Source organism: Periplaneta americana, chromosome 11, assembly GCF_040183065.1.
Source record: "Periplaneta americana isolate PAMFEO1 chromosome 11, P.americana_PAMFEO1_priV1, whole genome shotgun sequence".
NCBI classification, from domain to species: Eukaryota; Metazoa; Arthropoda; class Insecta; order Blattodea; family Blattidae; genus Periplaneta; species Periplaneta americana.
The window spans coordinates 56,398,855-56,422,329 of record NC_091127.1 but is presented as its reverse complement, the minus strand read 5'-3'; the positions used below and the strand labels follow the sequence as shown (position 1 = coordinate 56,422,329).

The 23,475-nt window shown below is 36.9% G+C and overlaps 1 protein-coding gene across 3 annotated transcripts in view; it reads right to left on the bottom strand.

Moving 5' to 3' along the window:
* LOC138709023 (transcription factor AP-4-like) overlaps positions 1–23,475 on the bottom strand; it is a 308,661-nt gene that overhangs the window by 102,229 nt on the left and 182,957 nt on the right. The window contains exon 1 of one of the 3 annotated variants that reach the window (XM_069839486.1): positions 9,746–9,784. The exons of the other annotated variants lie outside the window; for them this stretch is intronic. Within the exon in view, the coding sequence (XP_069695587.1) occupies positions 9,746–9,769 (24 nt within the window). The 5' untranslated portion in view covers positions 9,770–9,784. Of the gene's footprint in view, positions 1–9,745; positions 9,785–23,475 lie in introns of those variants that run through there. 3 annotated transcript variants of the gene reach the window in all.

Here is a 23,475-nt window from a genome sequence, read left to right as displayed (position 1 = left end):
TGTTTACTGAACTTTCGCAGTGTGTTGTATTCGAAACTTGTACAATAAGGTACCGTATCTATACATATAAGTATTTCAGTAACAGATTCCCTAACGATATTTTCTTCTGTACCTAATTCATCTTCACACAGAGGGACTATTTTATTTGTGATACGAGGTTGAGAATATCAGTCTTTTCTGGAAGTGACGATCAAGACGCTTTCCTCAGGAATTAAAACAGAACTTTTTTCCTTTTCGGCCTACTATTCCACAGGCTGACCCGTCATGACTGATGATTACCATACACACTTATGATAAAAGTTGTGTTAATTAAAATGAAACCAATGCTCCGTTCTACATGTACATCTTCGAAAATGAAGACTACTAGATAGAAGTAGCAAATATTTATAAGCATAACAGAACACAATAAAAAACAGTCCGTTCTTGTACACTGAAATCGACAGCTCTCTATAATCTCGAGATAATTTATTCATAATCTAGCAGGAAGAAAAATTCAAATCTTTGTACTACGTTCACGACATGAATTAGAATAAGTATTTACATGGAAAGGTTTGATTATTGGAAATGTATGAGGGGGGAAACAAAATTTTAAACTTCTCGGAAAGCTCGGAAGTCTAAAATATTTGGTAAGAAGCTTTAAATAATATAATCTATTCCTTCTTTAAATAAATAATTATTTGTTTATTGCTCAAGGAATTCCATACCCTAGTGGTACTTATCCTAAGCCCATCTTTACTATACGAGCACATCGTAAGATTCTGACGTGGTGTCAGCACGACCCAGAACCTCTACGATGCCACAGTAAAGAACTTTGACAATGGAAGAGCATGCATGTCCATGGCGGGATTCGAATAAGAAATGGTTTCCTCAACTAAATAACACTTTCGAACCTTGATTTCAACATTTTATAAATTGAGAACAAAGCCCACATTCGCAATTTCACATTAAAACACGCTAAAATTATTTTAAAATCATAAACTTGTATGACAATATCTACACATACCTCGATCACATAATTAATTTTGTTAATAATGTATTAGTAGCAGTTTTCACTTTCTCCTGCATATTGGGAGACTGAGAGTTTAAACATGAAAAGAGGGATAATCATTTGCCATACTTGGGAACATTCTGTTAGCTGAAACTGTTCCCGTACCAAATTTAGAAACCACATTACGTAACCTTCCAGTAAGTAGGGGGATTCTATTTTTAAAAACACCAGAATTATCACACAATAGTCTGCGAAAGGTTGGTTGATTCACTGCGTGTAGAGAACCAGCAACCTTGATGGATGCGCGCGCACACCGGATCTAACCAATTTGTGCCGCTCGGTCAGCTGAGGTTGAGAAGGCAAAATGCAGCTAGTGACGTCACCGAGTCCACAAGCTCTGTACCACGCCACGCAATGGCGGCCCTGAATGGAGGATTGCTACAAAATTGTTGCGCAATACACCGGCCGGCAGCACGGCGACATAACTACCATACATACAATATGGCGGCGGCCTATGGATCTGCCACGCAATTACCAACGTCATCGTCCCACGAAAAAAAATCACTAGCTCCACAATATTGGGACGAAGGAAACTTAGAATTCAAAGAACCACAAGACACACTATGCAGATTACACCATTCAATGACACATCTACTAATTAATTCTTATCTCAGAATACGGATAACGTCATTTCTTATTAGCGGTGTCTGCCACGTACTTCTTAGGACTGCGCTACCTGGCCTGAATGGCATTCTCCATCGTGCTGTTTGTTAGTCGGCAAAACTACTCATATACAGTTTCATATTATAGCGATAAAAGTCATAAGTAATGTTCCCCACGATGTCATTGTAACTAGTTAAAAAAAATCTGGTTAAATGTAGGGCACAACCAGCGTCATCGTCCCACGACAATCTTGGAAAGCGAGAGGCCCTTCTTTTATAAGAGTTCTGAAAGTCCCGACGTAAGTCAATTTTCTTCTTCTAATTTTAGCATTCCTAGAAAAAAACCGACACAGCCTGCATCATACAAGGAAATGATAATTTGAATGCGACTTTTTTATTGCTGTAAGAGGACTCAAAACACCACTTGGGGGATGGGGCTTTTTCAATAATCATTCAATAAATATAATCAAAATTACATAAAAACGTCGGCCTCGGTAGCGTAGTTAGTATAGCGCTGGCATAGAAGCTCGAGGTTGCGGGTTCGATCCCGGCCCAGGTCGATGACATTTAAGTGTGTTTAAATTCGACAGACTCATGTCAGTAGATTTACTAGCAAGTAAAAGAACTCCTGTGGGACAAAATTCCGGCACAACGGCAACACTGCTAAATCTTTGCAGTTGCAAACGTCTTTAAATAAACAATAATTTGAATTTACATAAAACCTTGAAAATAAAATTACTTCAAAACAAATAAGCATGTTTGTTGTTCCCTCTAATTTATATTTTGAAATGTAGATTTATTCCAAGATAAATTTTAATCTTTAACCTTGCAGATTTCCTGTCTCAAAATTGATAACAATGCAATACAAAATATAAACAAAGTAAAACACAGGCCCATCTAAATCATACGGGTAGTTATGAAATTGTTGCACAATCTCTAGAAATGTCAATTCACATACAGTATATTATGTAGGCCTATATACCGTACATGCAGTATATGTTTGTGTATGTGCGAGTAGATAACATCGGTATACAAAAATAAAAACCACGAAGAACCATCTGCATTAAAGTTTAAAGTCTTTCAGCCTTTTCCAATTCCAAAAACGGTCATACCATCTCTTCCTGGATCTTCCAACGGATAATTTTATATGCAGACGCTGTTGCTGACACCATTTCAATATATCGTCGTTGTTCCTGCAATAACTCCTATGTGCAAAATATGAATTTTTTCAGTAGGAAGAAAAAACACATTTATTCTTCTATTGCAGTAGTGCATAGGAGATTGTGAATTCTTACATTTTCGAAAGAAAGAAACAGAATTACATATAGGAGATTTTATTATTTTCTGTATCACTATTTAAGTTATTTAATTGAGCAAAAATCTGAAAATCGATAAATATGTCACATTGGAGTTATTGCCGGAACAACGACGATATATTCTCTTGAATTACTTTCATGCTCTTCTACTGTTTATATGATGTTAAGCATTTTGAATTCCACTCTAAATAAAAATTTATTCGCTACATAAATCACATTTTGGCAACGTCAATATACATTTTTTAATTATCATTTTTTGTTGTCATATAATAGAACATGCAAAGCAAATACTTTATAAACTATCCGAAGAGTAAGTTTATAAATATAATCAAAAGCATTCAGTTCTACTTCGCAATTCCCTAAAGTTATAAACAATTAAAAGCAATAAATACAGTAGACAAATTAATTTCGCTCATGTCACTCTATATCAAATGAATAGGTCTGGCTAGGTCAGCGGTTTCCAAACTGCGATACACGTTGAGCCACTCAGGGGTACGGTACACTACGCCAAAGATGATTTGGTAATGGCGGACATATCTCGTTGCCCAGCACCATGCAATATTTGATGATACAAGTAAAGATAAATTTGAAATTATTTTAAACGTGTTTCGTAATTGTAATCATTTTATTTTGTTATCACAAAATTTAGTAAAATTTCGATTTGATAATACAGTGTAACATTATAAAACACATGTTAATGAAATAACTATCAAAGTTACTATTATTCATTATATTACTTTCAGAAAATTGTAAAATAAATACTGCTTTCTTCTATGTTTGTTTCTACTATTTTAAACTAAATAAACTAACCTATATAGGACTAAATTCTTCTATAACATCTTATGTAAGTAGTGTGAGATGGAAGTTAGGAGTACAGTTTCAGTAAAAGCCTAAAGGGTACGAAAGAAAAAAATGTTGGGAACAGGAGGGCTAGGTGATTAACAGATGGAAATCCATGAATGAAAATTATTTTAAAATACCTTACCTTGTCGCACAATTAGTGCTCCAAAAATATCATGGGATAAATATTATATTATTTGATAATGATTAAGTCAGTGATCATAAAATCTAGTACAGAATAAAACGAAGAATAGTATTCATCTATACTGATCTATAGTAAAAAAGCAACAGCCTCTGAACGTTGAGAGAGACTGATAAGTGATTAGCCTCCTAGTAGGGAGAATGTTGACTTTGACTTCCAAGTTCATGGCCAACGATAATACGTATCACCTGACATAAAAGAGCTTCAGCAGCGGAGTGAATGACAATGTGTGTGGCGTCTGCTGCTCTCTCGATGCAAAGTTTCCTCGACGTCAGAATCCCAGTTGGCTACCAGCACAACGCATCTCGGCCGCCAGTCATACGGCTAAACTTTCCCGCGCAAAACTTGCCAGACTGTCATGGCATCACCGCTGCCGGGCCCGCCAAAATTACGCAACTTCCCCTGTGAGCTTCTCTTTCTCCCTCTAATCAGCATGATGAATCACGCATTCCGTTCTCTAAGCTCGTTCATCGAGAAATATCCCAACTTCAATACCATGTGAAGGTCGAATTTAAACAGATTTACAACATTTATGCCTAAATATACGCATTCATGATCAATTTCATAATTATTTGAAGCGATGGTCAGCGAGTTACTGGATGTCAGTTTAAGGGGTTAGGTACAGCTTAAAGGAGTAAAATTTTGGAAATATTCAAAAATTTTTTCCATTTCATTACTGTATCTTGTACAATAATTAACATTAATATGTGTAAAACACTGTCCTTCTGCTATATGATAAAAGCAAGCAAATCCACCCCCCGTTTATTGCAGGCTTCTTTTATTTTCACTTAACTGTACTTGGCATCGGAAAGGGCTGTTATGTACCCATCTCAAAAAGGCTCGATTTTCTTGAGAATTTCTGCTGTGAGTCGCCGTGTACTCTGACTATGAGATCACTCACTATTGGTCTGTCACCTCGCGCCACAGTTCAGATGTCGTGTAACTCCTGACGCACATGATGCCATTCAAATTCATTATCAGAGATCGGAAACAAGCCTGTGTATGTCTTATTCTATGGTTGGCTTTAAGCATGCTCTATTAAGAGTTTTCCTTCTTTATACTAGGCTGCGATTTCGTTTTGTAAGATTGAAAATGGCCCACAATTCCTTCCATGATACATAGCGAAATGCACTTTAGTACCGTGGCTATTTAAAGGAATTGATCAATGGTACAACTTACTGTTTTCAAACTTATAAATATATTCGTGAGATTAAAATGAAATAAATATTTGCGCTTCACATTGCTTCAAGAGAACGCCTTTAATTTTTATTAAACTATTAGCTTTCTGTAAAGCTGCAGAGCCTATTCAGAGACGACGACATAACAAAACAATGTTATAAAGAGAATGGCAGAAACATTAAATTACTCAGTTTTTCTTCTACAACACTCACAGAATCTGTTGGTTATCCAGTTAGTTTCCATCACAAATTGTAAGTGACAATTTTGTCACAAAGCTTTAGATCAGCGGTCATCAACACAGTGCATCCTCGAGTTAGTGTCTATTACCCGCGGATAAGGATGTACTACCCGTTACCCATTTCAGCGAGTGCTAATGATCACTACTTTAGATGTAAGGACTTTGAGTAGATATTATAATGATGGTGATAGTCAAGGTGCGAATTAAGATTTCTGATGAGGGAGGATAGAATCCTAGATAGAGAATACCATACATGAAATTGTTATTATTATCCTCATTCGATACGGCTCAACGCTCGGTTGCACTGAGTTGCTTGTCTTGCATCTTGATTGTAATAACAATTATACCCACGAGTAGGTTTAAGACAAGATGTGTAATTCCTAAGTTATTGATTATTGTCAGCTTGCCGTTGACGATAATACATTGATATTATTTTCTTTGCTTACTTTATACTTTACAAAGTACATATACTCGTATTAAAAACAATTATATTTTGTGAGGAAGGGATAGAAGTTATCTCTGGCAGGGATGTTAATATGAATTTATGAGAGGGGGACAACTTCCCAACAGGGGGGAAATCCTCCCATCCCACCCGTTAATTCGCACTCTGGTGATAGTTCGGATGTAATTTCCTAAATGTACACATTCTGACGAAAGACATAAGAATAGATTATATCTAATAATTATTTCAAATATTTATGAACATAAAGCTCTCCATTTGAAATTATAGTATTTAATTTTCATAAACATCACCTATCATTTTCTCACTTTCTAGAACCGCGATAGCAAAAGTATAACGGATATTCTCCATCCTTTATAGTACTTCTCATTTTAAACGTTTTGTAGTCACTAATTCAGAAAAACGGTTTGATTCTCTGCAAGGAAGAGATTCATCTGTAATCCATTGGAACTGTGTATATTTATCTTGTATCTGCCCTGTACCCTAGATCATATATTATATAACAGATTACTCATCTCTATGTTAAAATCGGTAGTACTTTGAACAGAACAACCACCAGGATCGCCACACGTCCGCCGTAAACGAACTCGAGATGGCAGTACAGGCGTTAATGCAATTCAAATGGGAGTTATGACGTGACTACTTGTGTAGCAACTAGATGGCAGCATAGTAAACCTGACAAAAGTTGTTACCGTCAAAGCCTATAAGGCCGAGCAATCTGGATATATATGATCTAGGCCTGTACCAAGTAGCGTGAAAAGCCATAATGACCACATGCGCAAAAAATCAAGCTAAATGAATTACGTACGAGCTTGCTTATAATTGTTACGTAGTGCGCAAGGACGGACTCATCCTGTCTAAGGGTTTTCCGTGATTTTCCTAAGGCGCTAAGACAAATGTCGGGATGAGCCCTAAAAGAAATGGGCTACGGACTTGCACTCATATCCCCATGAACCCCCTAATTATTCAAAATTAATTATTAATTACATCTATCCTAAATTCATAAATCAATCGACCTGTTACCTAAAAGCCAAATTGGCTAGTCTCTTATATTGAGACAACTCTTCCTGCCTAAGGTATTTCCGTGGTTTTCCTAAGGCTTTAAGACAAATGTCGGGATGAGCCCTAAGAGAAATGGGCCACGGACCTATATGCCCTTCCCCATAAGCCCCCCTTTTTCTAACAAACAACTTAAAGCCCTAGTTCAGAATAGATAAATTATTAAATACATGTGCAACGTCACGCATGTCGCAATACGAAAGGACAGGGAACCTTTCAATTTGCAGATTCAGAATTCACGGCGTCTCTCCTGGCGGTCTTCACCTGCCTTGTCATCGAACAACAGACGACAGTCTTCTCGACTCCTTCTGCACTGCGAAATGACAGTTCATTTCAATATGCAGATCTAATCCAGCTATCTCCCCGTCCCGTCCCGTGATCATTTTGATCACATTTCCATCCCTTTCGCGTATGTGGTACATAAGAGGTTACGTCCATTTTCGGTTTTCCCCTTCAAAATTTTCTAGAGCTCCTTCAGTGGAGCAGCGTAACCCGGAGTGAGACTAGTGGCCAACAGGCTTGGAGCTCACATATTTAGTTTCTTACAGCCCCCAACCCCTTGCGAGGACGCGTTTTGCGTACCTGTTAAATTTGTCCTCCCAATTCTCCTCTCTTTTTCGATTTTCGCAAGGACGGACCAAAGATTCCATCTTCTGTAAGCAGATGACGGAGATGATTGTAGTTACGATAATAATGGTGATTTTTATATTCCAAAGATTATTAGCTATAGGAACTTACTGTTGGTTTCAATATGTGGTAGAGAGCAGAGAAGCTGGTACGAGCTCTCGGACAGTAGGCAAGACAGTTTAAGTCACCAAGTAGTGCCGGATGCCCTACATACATGACCACTTCCACATTCCACCCCTGCAGATTACGTTCCCATGGCATTAGATTTCAGTGCGAAGTGTAGACAGAAGCCACACCAACATGAACTATGTCATATTATTAACAGGGTTGACAGGAATCCTTACTCTTTGAACTCAGACGCAAACAACGAACGCGTTTCCCTTCCTCGTAGTAAGGTGAAGAACTTGTGAAGGCCGAAAGTAAAATACTGTAGGTATTTAATCTCCACACTCCACATCGTTTCACAAATTTCTTTCAGTGTCACGTGACACACCGCGAATTTTAAATGAACACACGGTTCTGGCTGATACGTCTATTACCAGGCAGTAGCTACATCTCACTTGATATGTGTCAGTGGAGGAATATTGAAGAGCGTCTATTTTTATGAAAGGTATGGGCTAATTTTTGTATTCACTAGTCTACAGACTCAGCAAGCAACACTGGATATCGCACAGACACCCTGGGTAAGATTAGAATTCCAAGTAAAGATAATTGTGCGTTTGCTGTTGTGTATGTTACGATTGGGTGCAAGAGAGAATAAAATTATGGTTTCAAATTTTTGGGATTTTGCACCGTAACAATGATTGCAATGAAAAGCATGTTTCCTTTCACTCCTCGAAAGAAAACATTAATCAGAAGTATAGTTCAATGTCAGTGCGAAATACCATTGCCCATATTGAAATTGACTAGACAAAGGTGTTCAATAACAGAAAATATGTGCGAAGATTCAATGGGTGATGGTTACCGCAAACTACAAACTGCGCCATTCACTCCGCAAGATTGGAATGAAATCCGCGGGTATATGTGAATGATAGAAGATACGTACTTATTTTTTTTTTTACCGACCAGAGGCAGTTTTCCAAAACCATCTTTATTTTCCTGTTTTCTTTCCTTTGTTTCCTTTTACTTAAACTAATACAAACACAACGCCTATGCCCGAAGGCGGGACTCGAACCCACAACCCTTGGGACCAAGTGATACATACATTCCGTGCCTCTACCGCTTGCGTCACCCTTGCCGGCAAACTGGGGAAGAGATGGAATCGTTCATACGTAATTGACAACGTTTTTACACAGTCTAGTATATACAGTCACGAAGCTCAATACGTAGTAAATATGCAACCATGGATAGTTGTTAACCACTAGGATCGCTAATATCGCCTCATTACAGACAACGCGAAATAGTACCGGCACAGTCTATTGTTCTTAGCATCCTCACAGCTCAAGCTTCGTGACTGTATATACTAGACTGTGGTTTTTATCAACAATATGGATTGACAGTGATCGCAAGGAGAGCTAAAGTCCTGGAACTTCATCGGAAGAATCCGAGTATGTGCTGTTATCCTATCTGTGGTTATATGGCGTAAAGACTAATGTGAAACGAAACTTAGAGGCAATGCGCCACGCATCTATTACCCACCAGTACAATACATTTCGACCTTTTCTAATTTACACAAGTCCACATTTACTGGTGGATGGCATCTTAGACTTACAAGGGAAATGTTCATTATTTCATGTCGAAACCTCTCTCAAACTGCGCACATAGTTAATCACCAAAGCACTAGACAAATACACAAAATTAGCTCTTAATATTAACAAACTTAAGGGTGTGAAAACGTATCTGAAAGGTGCAATAAGAAACAACGATGCGTACTTGGAGCGACAACGCCCACCCAAACACGTAACATGTGAAATAAGCTCGTGGACTCCACGCGAGGTGCAGCTGGGTGAGTACTATCTACGCAAGGCCGGGCGTTACAAAAATTATCGACAATAATTTTTATTCAAGCTCTAATTTCGCACCCTTACAGTCAGTATGAGCAAATAATTTGCAATGTCTATCTACCATCGAGATCCATGTACGTAGTTTAAGGAGGGATTTCGACAAGAGTTCAACAACAGTTCCCTTGTTAGTATGAACTTGATCCAAACCCTACTATCAGATGTATCACTCACGTGGCTATAGCGTTCGACTCCCATTACCAGTGAAGATCCTGCTGCTCACTCAAATCGACACTGGCGTCGTCTGTCCCTGCTGCTGTTAGGCCATGTCTCAGTGGACAATACTCGGAGTCTAAGATACAAAGGAAGTTTATTAGCTAGAACAAGAGCAATAATAAACGTTCAATCATGTTCCTGGGCGATATTCTGTTGAAACAAACAGGATATTCTGTTGAAACAAACAGGAAATATTACGCTTAAACACTCATAATATTTTAGAATAAATAATTAAACTCTTCGAATATTAGGAGTTTGTTGGTACATTTTGTATGAGGCTCTCATTCAGGTTCAAGGTTTTTCTAGGAGTTGAATATTCACAATTATGAGTCTACGGCGTTGCTTTTATCCGAAGAAACTAACTAATACAGTACTACGCATTTTCATAGCACTAGAAAACATACATGGCCTTCAGCCGAACTGGCTATACGAAATTCTTCAAACATTAAAATGGCCCGAGCTTTAGTTTTTTATTATACCGTGGTTGTTCCTGCAATAACTCATAGAGCAAAATATACAATTTTTCAGTAGGAAGAAAAAACACATTTATTCATCCTATGGCAGTCGTACATTGAAGATTATGAATTCTTACATTTTCGAAAGAAAGAAATATAATTACTAGAGACAGAATTTCCATGCAAATGCATGTTTTTATATAAGCTTGCTACAGTTCTCAAACTTTGTAAATATCCGTTTCATTGCTTAGTGATTCGAAATATGTATACGTTTTCCGTGCATATTTGCATGTTTTTTTTAACTTTAAGTTTAATAATGCATATTTTGAGGTTTATGTTGCATATTACGTCCATTTTTTTTTATAGTTTCATTGCATATTATATATAATAAATCGCATGATACTGCATTTTATAAATGTTGCCTCGTAGAGTTTGCTATTTCTGAGCTTAAAATATTTGAGTATATGTACTGAAAAATACTGTATAAGTGAAATGCTAACGGTTTGCAGGGTTTCTAACTGAGGACTTTGAACCTTACCAGCTAATCCTCTCACTGTACTGTCACACTGGAATTCCACACTCTTGTTCTATACAAGTCTTACCCTGAGGCTAAAATTATTATTAGAAGGATGCCTCTTCTGCTCCCTGCCATACTTTGTAGTTTGGCGACAATAGCACTAACATGCCTTTAATTTGGAAAAGTAGATAGGTATATGTACAGGTGTTTGTGAATTAGCTACTGTATTTTTGTTCTGTGGTGATTTGTGAAGTGTCTTAATGCCCCCGATTAAATGTTCGACAAGAGATTTTGTGGCACAGTGGATCAAGGAGAAAGAATATCTTAGAAATTTGGAAAGACTGTTAGTAGTACACTGTGCCATTCGAAAACAAAATGTAAGTTTTAATTTTGATAGTGCATATTTTCAGTCTTTTTTTCCTTCATTGTGCATATTTGGCCATTTGATAGTGCATGAAAATCCTGTTTCTAATAATTACATATAGGTCATTTTATTTGCTGTATCACTATTTAAGTTATTTAATAGAGCAAAAATCTGAAAATCGATAAATATGTCACATAGGAGTTATTGCAGGAACAACGCCATTCTAAATGCTGTCATGACGTCATAGAAGACAAAATCTACGTCTTTTAAATACCTTGAAGCATGATAAATCTGTGGTGGAAATTTTATGTATATAAAAATCAGGTTGTAAAACATATGTTCAAGATTTAGAACAGAGGTCGTTAGCATTTGTAGACTAGTAGTGGAAACAACACACACTTCCAAGTACAACTACCTATACCGAGTGTGGGTAGGACAACAATGCAAGCAGACGGAACGGCTGACCGGGCACAGACTAGATATGGTAATGCGTCGAGCAAGTCTCGACAACGAGGCAAGAAGGAAAGCCTGCAACTTCCCAATAGGTTACGTATTCTCCCCGCCGGACCACGATGCATTCACTGCATGGGAATGCTTGGAGAATGGAAAGGGGGGAGGGGGAGGAAGGAAACAGAGAGGGAGATACAGAGAGTCTTTCTTTTCTGTTTTGTTAATGTTAATCAACTCCAAGTAAGTCGTGAGACTTTGCCAGATATGGTAAAGAACATTCCGGCATTGCCAGGTAAAGCCTAAGAAAGAGAGCGACGGAGAGCAGAAAGAGAAGGAAAGACCTCTCCGAGGCATGAAACCAGTTCTCGCGTGAGAGACAGTTTAGTTGTGAAGCTACAAGCAAACGTTTGTAGGAAGATGAGAGGGAGGGGAGACAAGAGAAAATCCTTTGTTTTTATTTCTAAATTCCATATCCGGTTTACGCTAGTTATTTCTGTACCTACTTCTTCCTCTGAAAACGCGAGACTTCAAAACTTTTGACACGCTGTTGTCAAGAACCTGTTAATTATCATGTGTGCGAGCGTATACTCGGTCATAAACACACCGACTCTCATGGGAGAATGTGGAAACGGACGAATCAAGTATTGGCGCCAACAAGGTAGAGCAAAAACTTAAAAAGAAAATAAGAGTCAAGGTATGCTAACAACCCATACAAGGCCCGCCCTCCTGCCATGCAATGCACCTCACCGCACGCAAGCCTATGGTGGGCGCCAGAGCACAACTGCGTATCAACGTATGCACTGTATATGACAGGCGGGAAACCTACAAACTCCTTCTGAATCAAACAAGCTGCTAAAAATGGAAATGCAGGATCAAGTAGAATCACAAACGCTATTCAAAACTATGAACAGCAAAATAACATATTTATATACTGTATGTTATGATATTTATGATGAAAAGAAAAAATTACATAATAACCCAAACGTTGGTCAATATGACGGACATCAATGACATCATAGAGGACCAGTAACAGATTAGATTTGGTTTGTTGATGTCTTTGGTACGCATTGCATGTGTTTTTAAAAACCTGAACAAACCAATCCTAATGTCACTGATTATCGGCTATTATGTACAAGGTGAGTCAAAAGTCGCTTTCCCCAATATTCGTTCTTACGTTTCATACTTGTACACATATACAGATGTCATAACTAACTTGAATAAACGAATAGCTGGTGTTATAATTGGTGGGTTGACAACCATGTTCGTGCGCCAACTGTTTTTCCGATGTCATGTCTTGACAACAGCCCTCGTTTTGCCGAAATGCAGCAACAGGATGGAGCATCACCTCGTTTTGGTGTAGGAGTGAGGGATTTCTTGAACCAGCAATTCCATGAATGGATTGGCCGTCGTGGCACAACAGAATGACCACTCAGAACGTGCGACCTGACGCCATGTGATTTTTCGCTGTGAGGTATGCTGAAATGAAATCATTCAAGCAAATCGATGAAAACCGTGAGTTATGTTCTGTCATCTGTAAATCAGTGTCTCAACGTTGTGAATTATGTATCGTGAAAAAGGGCCTCCATTTCGAACAAATCTGTAAAGGAATGTGCAGTCAAATGTAATTAAATGTAAGGAAGTGTTTGGGGAAAGCGACTTTTGACCCACCTTGTATATTCGCGGATTAATTACTTTTACTGTAACATACACACATTCAAAATATACGTAATATACAATTAGCCGAAATTCATCTGTTTCGATCACAGTAGTATGCATGGTTTCCTTCAGAAGAAGAGTATAATCAGAGAAAATGAAGAGATGAGTGATTAACAAGAACTTTCGACCGAAATAAACATTCATAACATTCTAGATTAGCCAACTACGGTACATTAAAGAAGGGGACCAAGACAAGAATTTTCACTGTGAAATTTACTCGTACAGATATAGAAACATCCAACGTTCAGGAGCTATGTATAGACTCCATTATCGGAGAAAGCAAGGAATGCAGAACAGCTATTGATAACAAAAACACATCTACAGGTATTGTACCCTTTCCTCGTCTTCCTTAATGGATCCGATACGTAGCCCGAAACGTCAGACATTTCTACAAAGATTAAAGGGGATAGATACCAAAAATTTCGCACCACTATATTTCTCCACAAATCTCTAGCAGCAATATCTTCGTCTATCAGACTATGACAATCCATTATTTCTTTGGCTTCCATTTTTTCTACCATTCTAAAATTAATTTTGGGATTTACATTCCACTTAGATTATCATATCATCTTAGCATTCTTTGTCGTTTAGTCAACTGTTCGAAGACAGGTTTGAACTTCATGACACCAATAAGGCGTCACTCATGAGGAAACAAGCCATGAATTAATGGAGTAGGATGGCTAGTTCCTTTTCTCCTCCATTGCATACATCGCTGATTAGTAATCAGTAATATTACACTAATCAGACTTCACATTTATACAAACAATTGTTCTTCCTCTGACACATCGTCAAGTAAGATATACTGCCTGATAATAGATATACATCATCAGCCAGAACCTCAATCAGAGGTATCATCTTTAGCATATCGACGATGTTGAATTGTCTGACATAAAACGGTATTTGAATCTCTTCTTTTGAAGTTTGTATCCAGTCTTGCCTTAAGAGGTGCCTGTAGAAGATTCGGGAAAATGTCTTTCATAGAAATCAAGTGAAATCTTAATTTGTTAATTTCTTTGACATACGAGTTGCTGTTCAACATATTATTTAAAAAAAAAAACAGTTCTATTCAGAATCATACTTTCTTCTAGAATGGTATTTAGCCCCATTTCTTTTCTTAGCCGATCTGTAAAAGCTTTTTTTTTTTTTGCTACCAGTTATAAAAACTAGATAGATATGTCAAATTGTGTCAGATCTTTGACAATTGGTTATACTCAAGGGTTTATGATACAACGAACTTTACAAGCTACGTAAGAAACAGTAATAGATGTCTAAGCACATTTAAAGTCAATACTGTACACAGGGTTACCATCCGTCCGGCAGGCATTTAAAAAAATTTAAATGTCCGGCATTTCGCATTTAAACTAGAATTAATATGAAAATTGAATAATGTGCGATATTATGCATAGAATATCTAAAGAAATGGTAAAAACCTATGCAAGAATTTAACTGCTTTCAATGGTTGAAGCTGGAGCACATAAAAAACAAAGTATGATGACCTATTGACATGCATTGAATTCTTACACTTTAAAAATGTCACTATTCATGATTCTAAACTATTCCATCAATTTTATTCTGCAATGTACAAAGATATGTCAATGAAGTTAATTTTGACAAAGATTTAAGTTTAGATAAACAATGGTGCAAATTCTTTAATTCCAAAAATTCTGCGAGCACTAAAATTTTCTCAGAACTCATAAAAATTTGTCAATTCTATTTATTTATCCCAAATACAATGGAAGTGCTGAGAGAGTATTTTTCCTAATATCTGCTCAAGGGACAAAAGAACGAAGTCGCATGCTAACGGAGACAGTCAGAGGTATCATCATGGTGAAATATAATTTCAAGGATATGTCCTGTGAACAGTTCCATAGTTATTTGTTACAAGATATGTTGGTCTCTTCAGGCTCTTGTGCACAAAGTGGGCTCCACCGATAAGTAGGGTACAGATGCAATACTGATCCAGCAGCTAGTGAGAAAACTAAGGTGAGCCATTGTCTCTATCCTTAATTTTGTTCATACCAATTTTTAAAAAGTTCTCCTATTTTCAGCAAATGTCCTCTTATTATAGATTCCATGTCCTCCTATAGAATTTCTTCTCATGGTAACTAACCCTAACTGTACAAAAACCTCGATTAAAAATTGTTAAATCTTTATGTTTCTTTACCAAGTTTTCTAAACTAAACAATAGTGGGATGATACTGGCAACGGAAATTGAAGTAATTGGAGAAAACTTCACCACAGTACTTTCCATGTCCATAAATGTTCTGTTTGAGGTTCTTTGCTGTGGATGTCGTACTGCAATGGCCCCAAGTATATTTGGTCAAGGAAACAGTGATAAATCTAGTACGTAATTTAATTTACGACACCGAAGCGGTATATTTTAATTGTCTTCGTACGTAATGAAAGTTTCGCCACAATATCGGCACTATATATACCGGTATGTATCATGACAAAATGTCAAGAGTAAAACACTTCCTTATTCTAATGCCAGCGAGTTTAGACCTATTTTTATCATTAGTCCTCAATTATGTATAACTCTGGACAAATAATCAGCGACAGTAGGTATTAAGGGACTTTTGCCATCAATCACTTTTATCAAACATGCATTGCCACACACAGTAAATATATCATTTCATAACCAGTAAATAAAACACACGTGGATAAAATATTACAACTAGGAAAAGTAGTATTGTGTAAAGAATGAATAAAGTTCCATCAACAGGCATGTAAAGATGTACGGACTTTGGAAGATCCGGGTTAAAAAGAACTTACATGTATTCAAATATTTAATTCAAAGCGTTTGCCCAATACAGGAGTTATCGGCGTCAAAGAGATGATACGATGGTTAATCAAATAGGCTTCAACATTGAGTAATATTATTGTTGATAATGATTAGCAGCTTCATGATTTAGACAGATCAAAACACTGTTTCATTTCCATTCTTTATACATTAATAATTCCGACTGATATTTCAAAGTCTACAGGGTACTGTACAGTAATCACACTATCTAATTTATTCCATTTCTTTTGTTCATAACATATGTAACTTGATTTAAAGCCTTCTGGAGGAAGGGAAGTCAGCACTCTCACTCGCATGTTTCCTCTATTTGAAAGGTCTTCCTAAATGGCCCGAGCTATAATATTCTTTATCAGTATTTGGATTGGGAACCTGCCTGCGGTGAGACTAAAAGTTGGATAAATTGTCTGTCTTTCCATGTACTCTGAGTGGCTGATACGGTTAATATTTAAATGTAGTTATTTAAAACCAATTTCTTAATGCTTGTTATAGCATTTTAGATTTTTTAATTTCATTGTAATTGCTTTTAATATATCGTCGTTGTTCCTGCAATAACTCCTATGTGACATATTTATCGATTTTCAGATTTTGCTCTATTAAATAACTTAAATAGTGCTACAGCAAATAATAAAATCTCCTATAACATGTAATTATATATCTTTGTTTCGAAAATGTAAGAATTCACAGTCTCCTATGTAAGGGTGTCATAGAATGAATAAATGTGTTTTTTCTTCCTACTGAAAAATTTCATATTTTGCACATAGGAGTTATTGCAGGAACAACAACGATATTATATATATATATATATATATATATATATATATATATATATATACACACATACATTAGTGCATATGCATTCATACAATTTGTAATTTTGTATTGTCTGTGATCATCAACACTTAATCGTCGACCTGGTTGGCAAGTTGGTATAGCGCTGGCCTTCTATGCCCAAGGTTGCGGGTTCGATCCCGGGCCAGGTCGATGGCATTTAAGTGTGCTTAAATGCGACAGGTTCATGTCAGTAGATTTACTGGCATGTAAAAGAACTCCTGCGGGACAAAATTCCGGCACATCCGGCGACGCTGATATAACCTCTGCAGTTGCGAGCGTCGTTAAATAAAACATAACATTTAACATTCAACACTTAATCTCAGGACTCTGTTTTCTGCACGGTGTGTCGATCTAGTCTTGAAGGTTCAAATATCGATTTAACTCTTGATGTCCCAATGTCGCCTACAAGTGCCGCTTCCTAAAAGCTATCCAAAATTACCAGTAAATTAATTTAAACATAAATCAGCATCGAAAATGCCTTAATAGACATCTAGTAATCGAATTCCAACGCTGATTTGTTTAAATGAATTGTTCCAGCGCGCTGCAGCGGTTTGATAAAAGTTCGATGCGTTATCAATTTATATAATCAATATAAATATTAAATAATAATATCTTCGAAGGATTCGTTGCAAACAGCAATTTTTAGCCTTCATTTGTATCACGAGTACATTCCTAGTTACTGTATGTTTTTTGTTTAACAATTTGAACATCATTATAAATTTAAGATACGGAATAAACGGTTTCCTTTCCGTTTGTAAGATTTTGCTTACGAGGAAGTTCTAGCTGTGGTAACAAGAAACAACTGGCTGCACAATGACAACAGTGTTTGATTTGTTGACACCCTGACATCACGTGTCACTGAGGAAGTGCGATAACAGGCAAGGAAGGAGAATGGGAAGTAGCTCACACTCCTCGACTGTTCAGAAGTACACTAGTACAGTACTTGTGTACTTCACAGGATATGGATAAATTCGTCTACCACACTAACGTAAAGCAAATGACACACAACAGACGATTATGCTCCGTTCTTTTACGCACATGTTTCAGCATTTTGACCTTAATCCTTCTTTAATTTTAACCACCCACTGTCTTAATACAAAATGTGTAATGTCATCAATTTTGTTGTCGGAAGTTGGTAGAAAAAGAGACTTGTAAAATTATGAAGGGGTGTACACATCGAATCGCATAAAAAAGTTAAGAGAAGGAACAGACTGTACAATCCATATACACTAACGGATATGTGTGTAATTAGTTTTCGATTAGCTATCAGAACAACTATATACTTTATTTCAAAGTACAAATACATCGGAAAAACTAAATAGACCAACAAAATAAATATTTTCTCTCTCTAGCATTATGATATAATATTCAAAACGAGATCCCTGTTTTAACCACAAATCCATAGTTGTGATAGGTGATCGAAAACTTTTGACCGGTAGTATAACACACAACAAACACGATACACGCAAACATGAATACTGCCGAAAGTATCTAGGTCTGAAAAAAATACGATGAATAACAGTGTTGAGAAACCATTTCTATAGATCGTCTTCAATATATTTTTGTAAACACATACTCCACTCCACCAGCATGAATAAGCAATAGTAACGTCCGATTTCTGTAAAACGCGACGTTAAATGCCACAGGCAACGTAATTTGATAATGGTGACTAGAGAAAAGACATTGGAATTTAAGATTTTAATTAAAAGGATGGCAAAAATTACGGAGCCTTTTCAAGGAGCACTAATTTCACACATTTAATTTGATTTTATAGAAATAAAGCAATTCGTAGCTACGGCTATTAACTTAACCTCACAAACAAGGACTTCAACAACAGATTTTTTTAATTGGTTATTTAACGACGCTGTATCAACTACGAGGTTATCTAGCGTCGATAAGATTAGTGATAGCGAGATGAGCCCGAGGATTCGCCATAGATTACCTGGAATTCACCTTATGGTTGGGGAAAACCTCGGAAAAACCTAACCAGGTAATCTGCCCAAGCGGGGATCGAACCCGCGCCCGAGCGCAACTTCAGATCGTCAGGCAAGCGCTTTAACCGACTGAGCCACGCCGGTGGCTCAACAACAGAACTATAAAGTTGCTAAGATACACTTCTAATCTGCGTGACGTCATACACACATATACTGTAGTCTATATATGTATACACTTGCACTTTTTCCTCGTATGAAGAAAAGTTAATTCTAGATTATAATAATTGAAGTGTTAACGTTACACATTATGATTTCATTAATTCTTCATAACGAATGAATTCCCAACATTAATTGAACAGCTTACAGGCGGTTCAGCCCTGTACTCTTGAAAGAGTGGGTAAGTTTTTTGAACAGCTTCAGTTTTTTTTTTCTTGGAAGAAAGTCTGGGAGTGGCTGGGGAAAGTAGGCAGGAGTGGGGATAACGTGTTAAATTCTCGACACATGTGGAAGTAAATAGTAAGGATCCGGCATTATATCATCGCATTTGTTTTTAATCTTGCTTATTTTCAGTTGCCTATACGTTAAAACTTTGCTATTCTTTGTCTTGTCGACAGTTCGGATTCGAATACCTGTCTGAATGAAACATCTGTGTTTATCAGAGAGTAGTGAAGTACGATCTCCTTCAACTTCAGACATTACAGAATTCAACGGTAATCCCAAGATTGTGAAAGCATACAAGCTGGCAAGCAAACAATCGGAAGGGACTAAGAGCGTCTTGGAATGTACATTACGTCCAAATGTGTGAACAGGTGTTGCGTCCACTAGTCTTTATTCCTATTCACGTTCCTAAATGATTGAACAAACACTGACGCGACGAAAACAAAATGATGTACGGTGCTTTTGAACTCGGGCAAGCAGTAGTGAGTAGTGTGACAGGCGACGGCGTCAGCTAACAAGGAAAGGAAAGCGAGTTATGCATATACGTACGTGGTGGGACTCATTTGCACTCCAACACAAATTAAATTTACAAAGAATTCCTTCTCAATGTCAGACGTCGGACGATAACTTCAAAACAGAAGAGGTCACAAAAGTATCAGGAATTTTATGAACGCTTCTTAGCATAGGCTGAGTTATAATAATTATAATATTTATTTTAAATTTCTGAATATATAAGAATTTCTATATCTCATTTGAGGAATGGAAGCACTTTCTTTTGTAACAGACTATACTCATGTGTTATAGTCGCGATGATGTTATTCCCGGCGTGACTCCTCCTCTTTGCTGACGTCTTAGGAAGTTAAGGCTCTATAAAGTCTAGGTAGGTAGTATCGTTCGCCATTCTTGTTCTTTCGTTGCCGAGCTACCATACGAGGAATCTATTTGCCACACCGTTAAACATTATCATGTCGTACCTCCTATGATAATAAATCAAATGCACTGTAATTCAGCAAATAATTGAGCGGCAAATAACGTCTTAGTGTGCTTTCTGCGAACGCCAACGAAAGAGCCAAAATGGCGGGCGATCATATTAAGTATTTATCGATCCTTAAGAAATAAATAACGTCTTCGTTAGCGAATCATAAGACGCATACGTTTAAATGTAGCCGACCTGCAACGCGATTGGCTGCCGGAAATTAGAGCGACGGGACTATACTCGTAGAAGTTTGCAGTAGTTCAGGCTGTCACTTGAAGATATATGAATAACGTACTGCACAACAATGCAGAAAAAAGAAAAGTGATTCCGGTACAATCTATAAACTTAAAGACGAGATTATAATAAAATAATTAGATTCAAATTTCATATGACATCTTCATATAAAAAAGTTTCTGTTAGCACTGCTACTTAGTTTTATTGATACATGCATGTGTTTCTGTCTGGGAGAGAAAAAGAAAGAGATTTTAAGTTATGCCCTATTATAATTTTTAGTACACCTACAGTTCAAGTTCTATACAACTCAGTCCGAAACATCGCGGATATGGATGTAACACTGTAAGAAACATGCCTCCCGAAAATATCTTTATTAAATAATCATATGCCAATATACTGTACCACGGTCAAGCTATAACGGGGGAGGAGTAAATGATGTTCCCAATAACCCCGTTATATAGGGATTCTATGGTTTTGCTTTGCCCCCCGTGATTCCCCTATTACATGCTTGAAATTGGATACGAGGTTCCAGGATACAAACGGGACGAAGATCATTAATTTTTAGGAGTGATAACAAGTCCTCAGAAAGTAAATCTAGAATTGTAGATTTACGGTACATGTCCTAGGCTCTGGCCCCTAATTCATATGTTTATAAAAGAAACAGCTGGGCTGATAGTGTAAATGAGTGAAACAAGAATTTAGTTTGCACAAAATGTATATAATAACCACATATTCAAAACCCTTCACGATTTATACATACATGAAAAATTGAAACTGTTATTGTACATGCCAGAGAGAAAGAACCATAGCCCGTTTAACGCAATAGTCCCTCCATAGTTTTTTTGGACTGTCGGTATCCGAGTATGTCTTCGCAAATTACCTCTTGCAATTGAAGGGTTCAGAGCCATAGTGGACCAAGCGCCATATATTAAAAACATAAAAAACAAGGGTTAAAATTAAATAAATACCATAATTTAATGAAACATGTAGCAAGTAATATAAAGTATGCACATTAAAACTGAATGATATGCAAATCTTCATTAAATTATAGTAATCACTTAACTTTAACCCTTGCTTTCTCTGCTTTTAATAAGTGGCACTTAGCCCACTAGGGCTCTGAACCCTTCAATTTAATCATTCTAGTATCATCCATTCTTGTTATTCATTTTTTCTTATAATTTATCCAATTATGTATGTTCTGTAGTTCATACTAATCTGATACGTGGGTTCCTAATCCCTTCTGGTTTCGTCTACTATTTTTAATATTTATATTAGAATCACTGTATTGTAATCTAAGCAATATATTCACAAAGTGGAAACAGGAGTCAAAGCTTAGTTAAAAAAAAAACACAGCAGTTTTACAAAATGCTTATCCTACCAAGAATCAAAGAATGGAGCTCTACATTCATGCATCCCATAGCGTCTAAACTGCATTCCTTTAATTTTCCAAATTAAAATATCATCAAGAATCAAAACCAACTTAATACAATTTTTCAATTATACTAAGACAATAATTCTATTCATTAAGGATTCCTTCCGAAAAACAGCTGTTGAAAAATAAAATGAGTTGGCTTTAAAAGTACAAAGATGTCGTTCTACTGTTATGGATTTCCCTTACCGCAAAAACCACTGAGGTCACAGTATAATCAGAACCACCACGATCATTTCCTGTCCTAGAGAGAAACCGGAGTTCTGTGATATGCTCATCTGGCGCCTAACAAGATGAGCCATGATTCAAGGTGCCACAGTTCTAAGAAGGAAACGAGCATCAGGCCTATGATTTCAGGTCCGGGCGTAAGAAACTAAATGGGCAACGTAATTACAAAAATGACAAAACTTTCCAGTCGAGTCACAACTTTGAAAATGTTCTCTAAAAAGGGATCAATGAGATACCGCTACAGACAATTAACCTGCAATTCGCTGTACTACAAAGCTCTTACTTAAGCTAATGAGTATGCAATATCACCCCTGAACATATAAAAATAAACCCTCAAGAATAAAATAATGAATTTCTACACATATTTTGAGAAAATGTGTGCAGCATACTTGACATTAAGAATGAGAACGTAATTCAATAAGAACGTCAAAGACTGTGGAGCACTGTTGCCAAGTCTTCCGAAATTTCGGAGCATCTTCCGATTTTTAAAGATATTTCCGAAAACACGAAATTTGTTTAAAATCTTCCGAACTGTAGCTTTTTTCTATGACCGAATGTTCGTGCTATCTCATTTGCAGAATGTCACACAATTTCTCTCTAATGAGACTGCATTTGGGTTCTTCCTTTTTACAACCAGGCAATACTGTTGTGGAGTATAGAGGATGAAGAGGTGGGAATCCTATTCGTTCTTCACCTTGGCACTAGAAGAAAGTGAAGTGGTCAATATGCGGTAGTACCAGTGGCTTTTTATTCCGGAGGAAGATCCGATACTCAGTCTTACTGAAGGGTGAGTAAGTAAATCCCTGAGCAAGTTCTGAAACTTTTATGATGTGAATAACCCTATGTCCATCACGAACTGAAGCGGATAGGACTCTTCTAGTATTCTGTTCAACTAAGGCTTAACTAGGTTTATTAAACAGTAACTGAAATTTGAAAAATGTATTTATTTCACTGAAAAAGGATGGCAGTTATCTTCACTTACAAGCCTCAGAAAAAGTAATTACAAATATGTATTTACTTTAACGCCTAACAACTCCAGCAACTCAAGAGATTATGTGATTAATGATCATGTATGCGCAGTACTCAGTAATTATGAATAGCATAACTTTCGTAACTGATTTAGTTGCTGACTCGAGAGACCTGTGACTTCCTGTATTGGACCACCTTCGTATTTGTTAGCCACGTTGCGTTGACTAGAAATGTATGAAAAAGCATTTTGAAGAGGGAAATGGCAATCAGTATATATTGCTAAAACCTCTTCTACAGGAAACTGAAAATTTTGCTACTCCAACTCAAATCCTAGACACAATCAAATT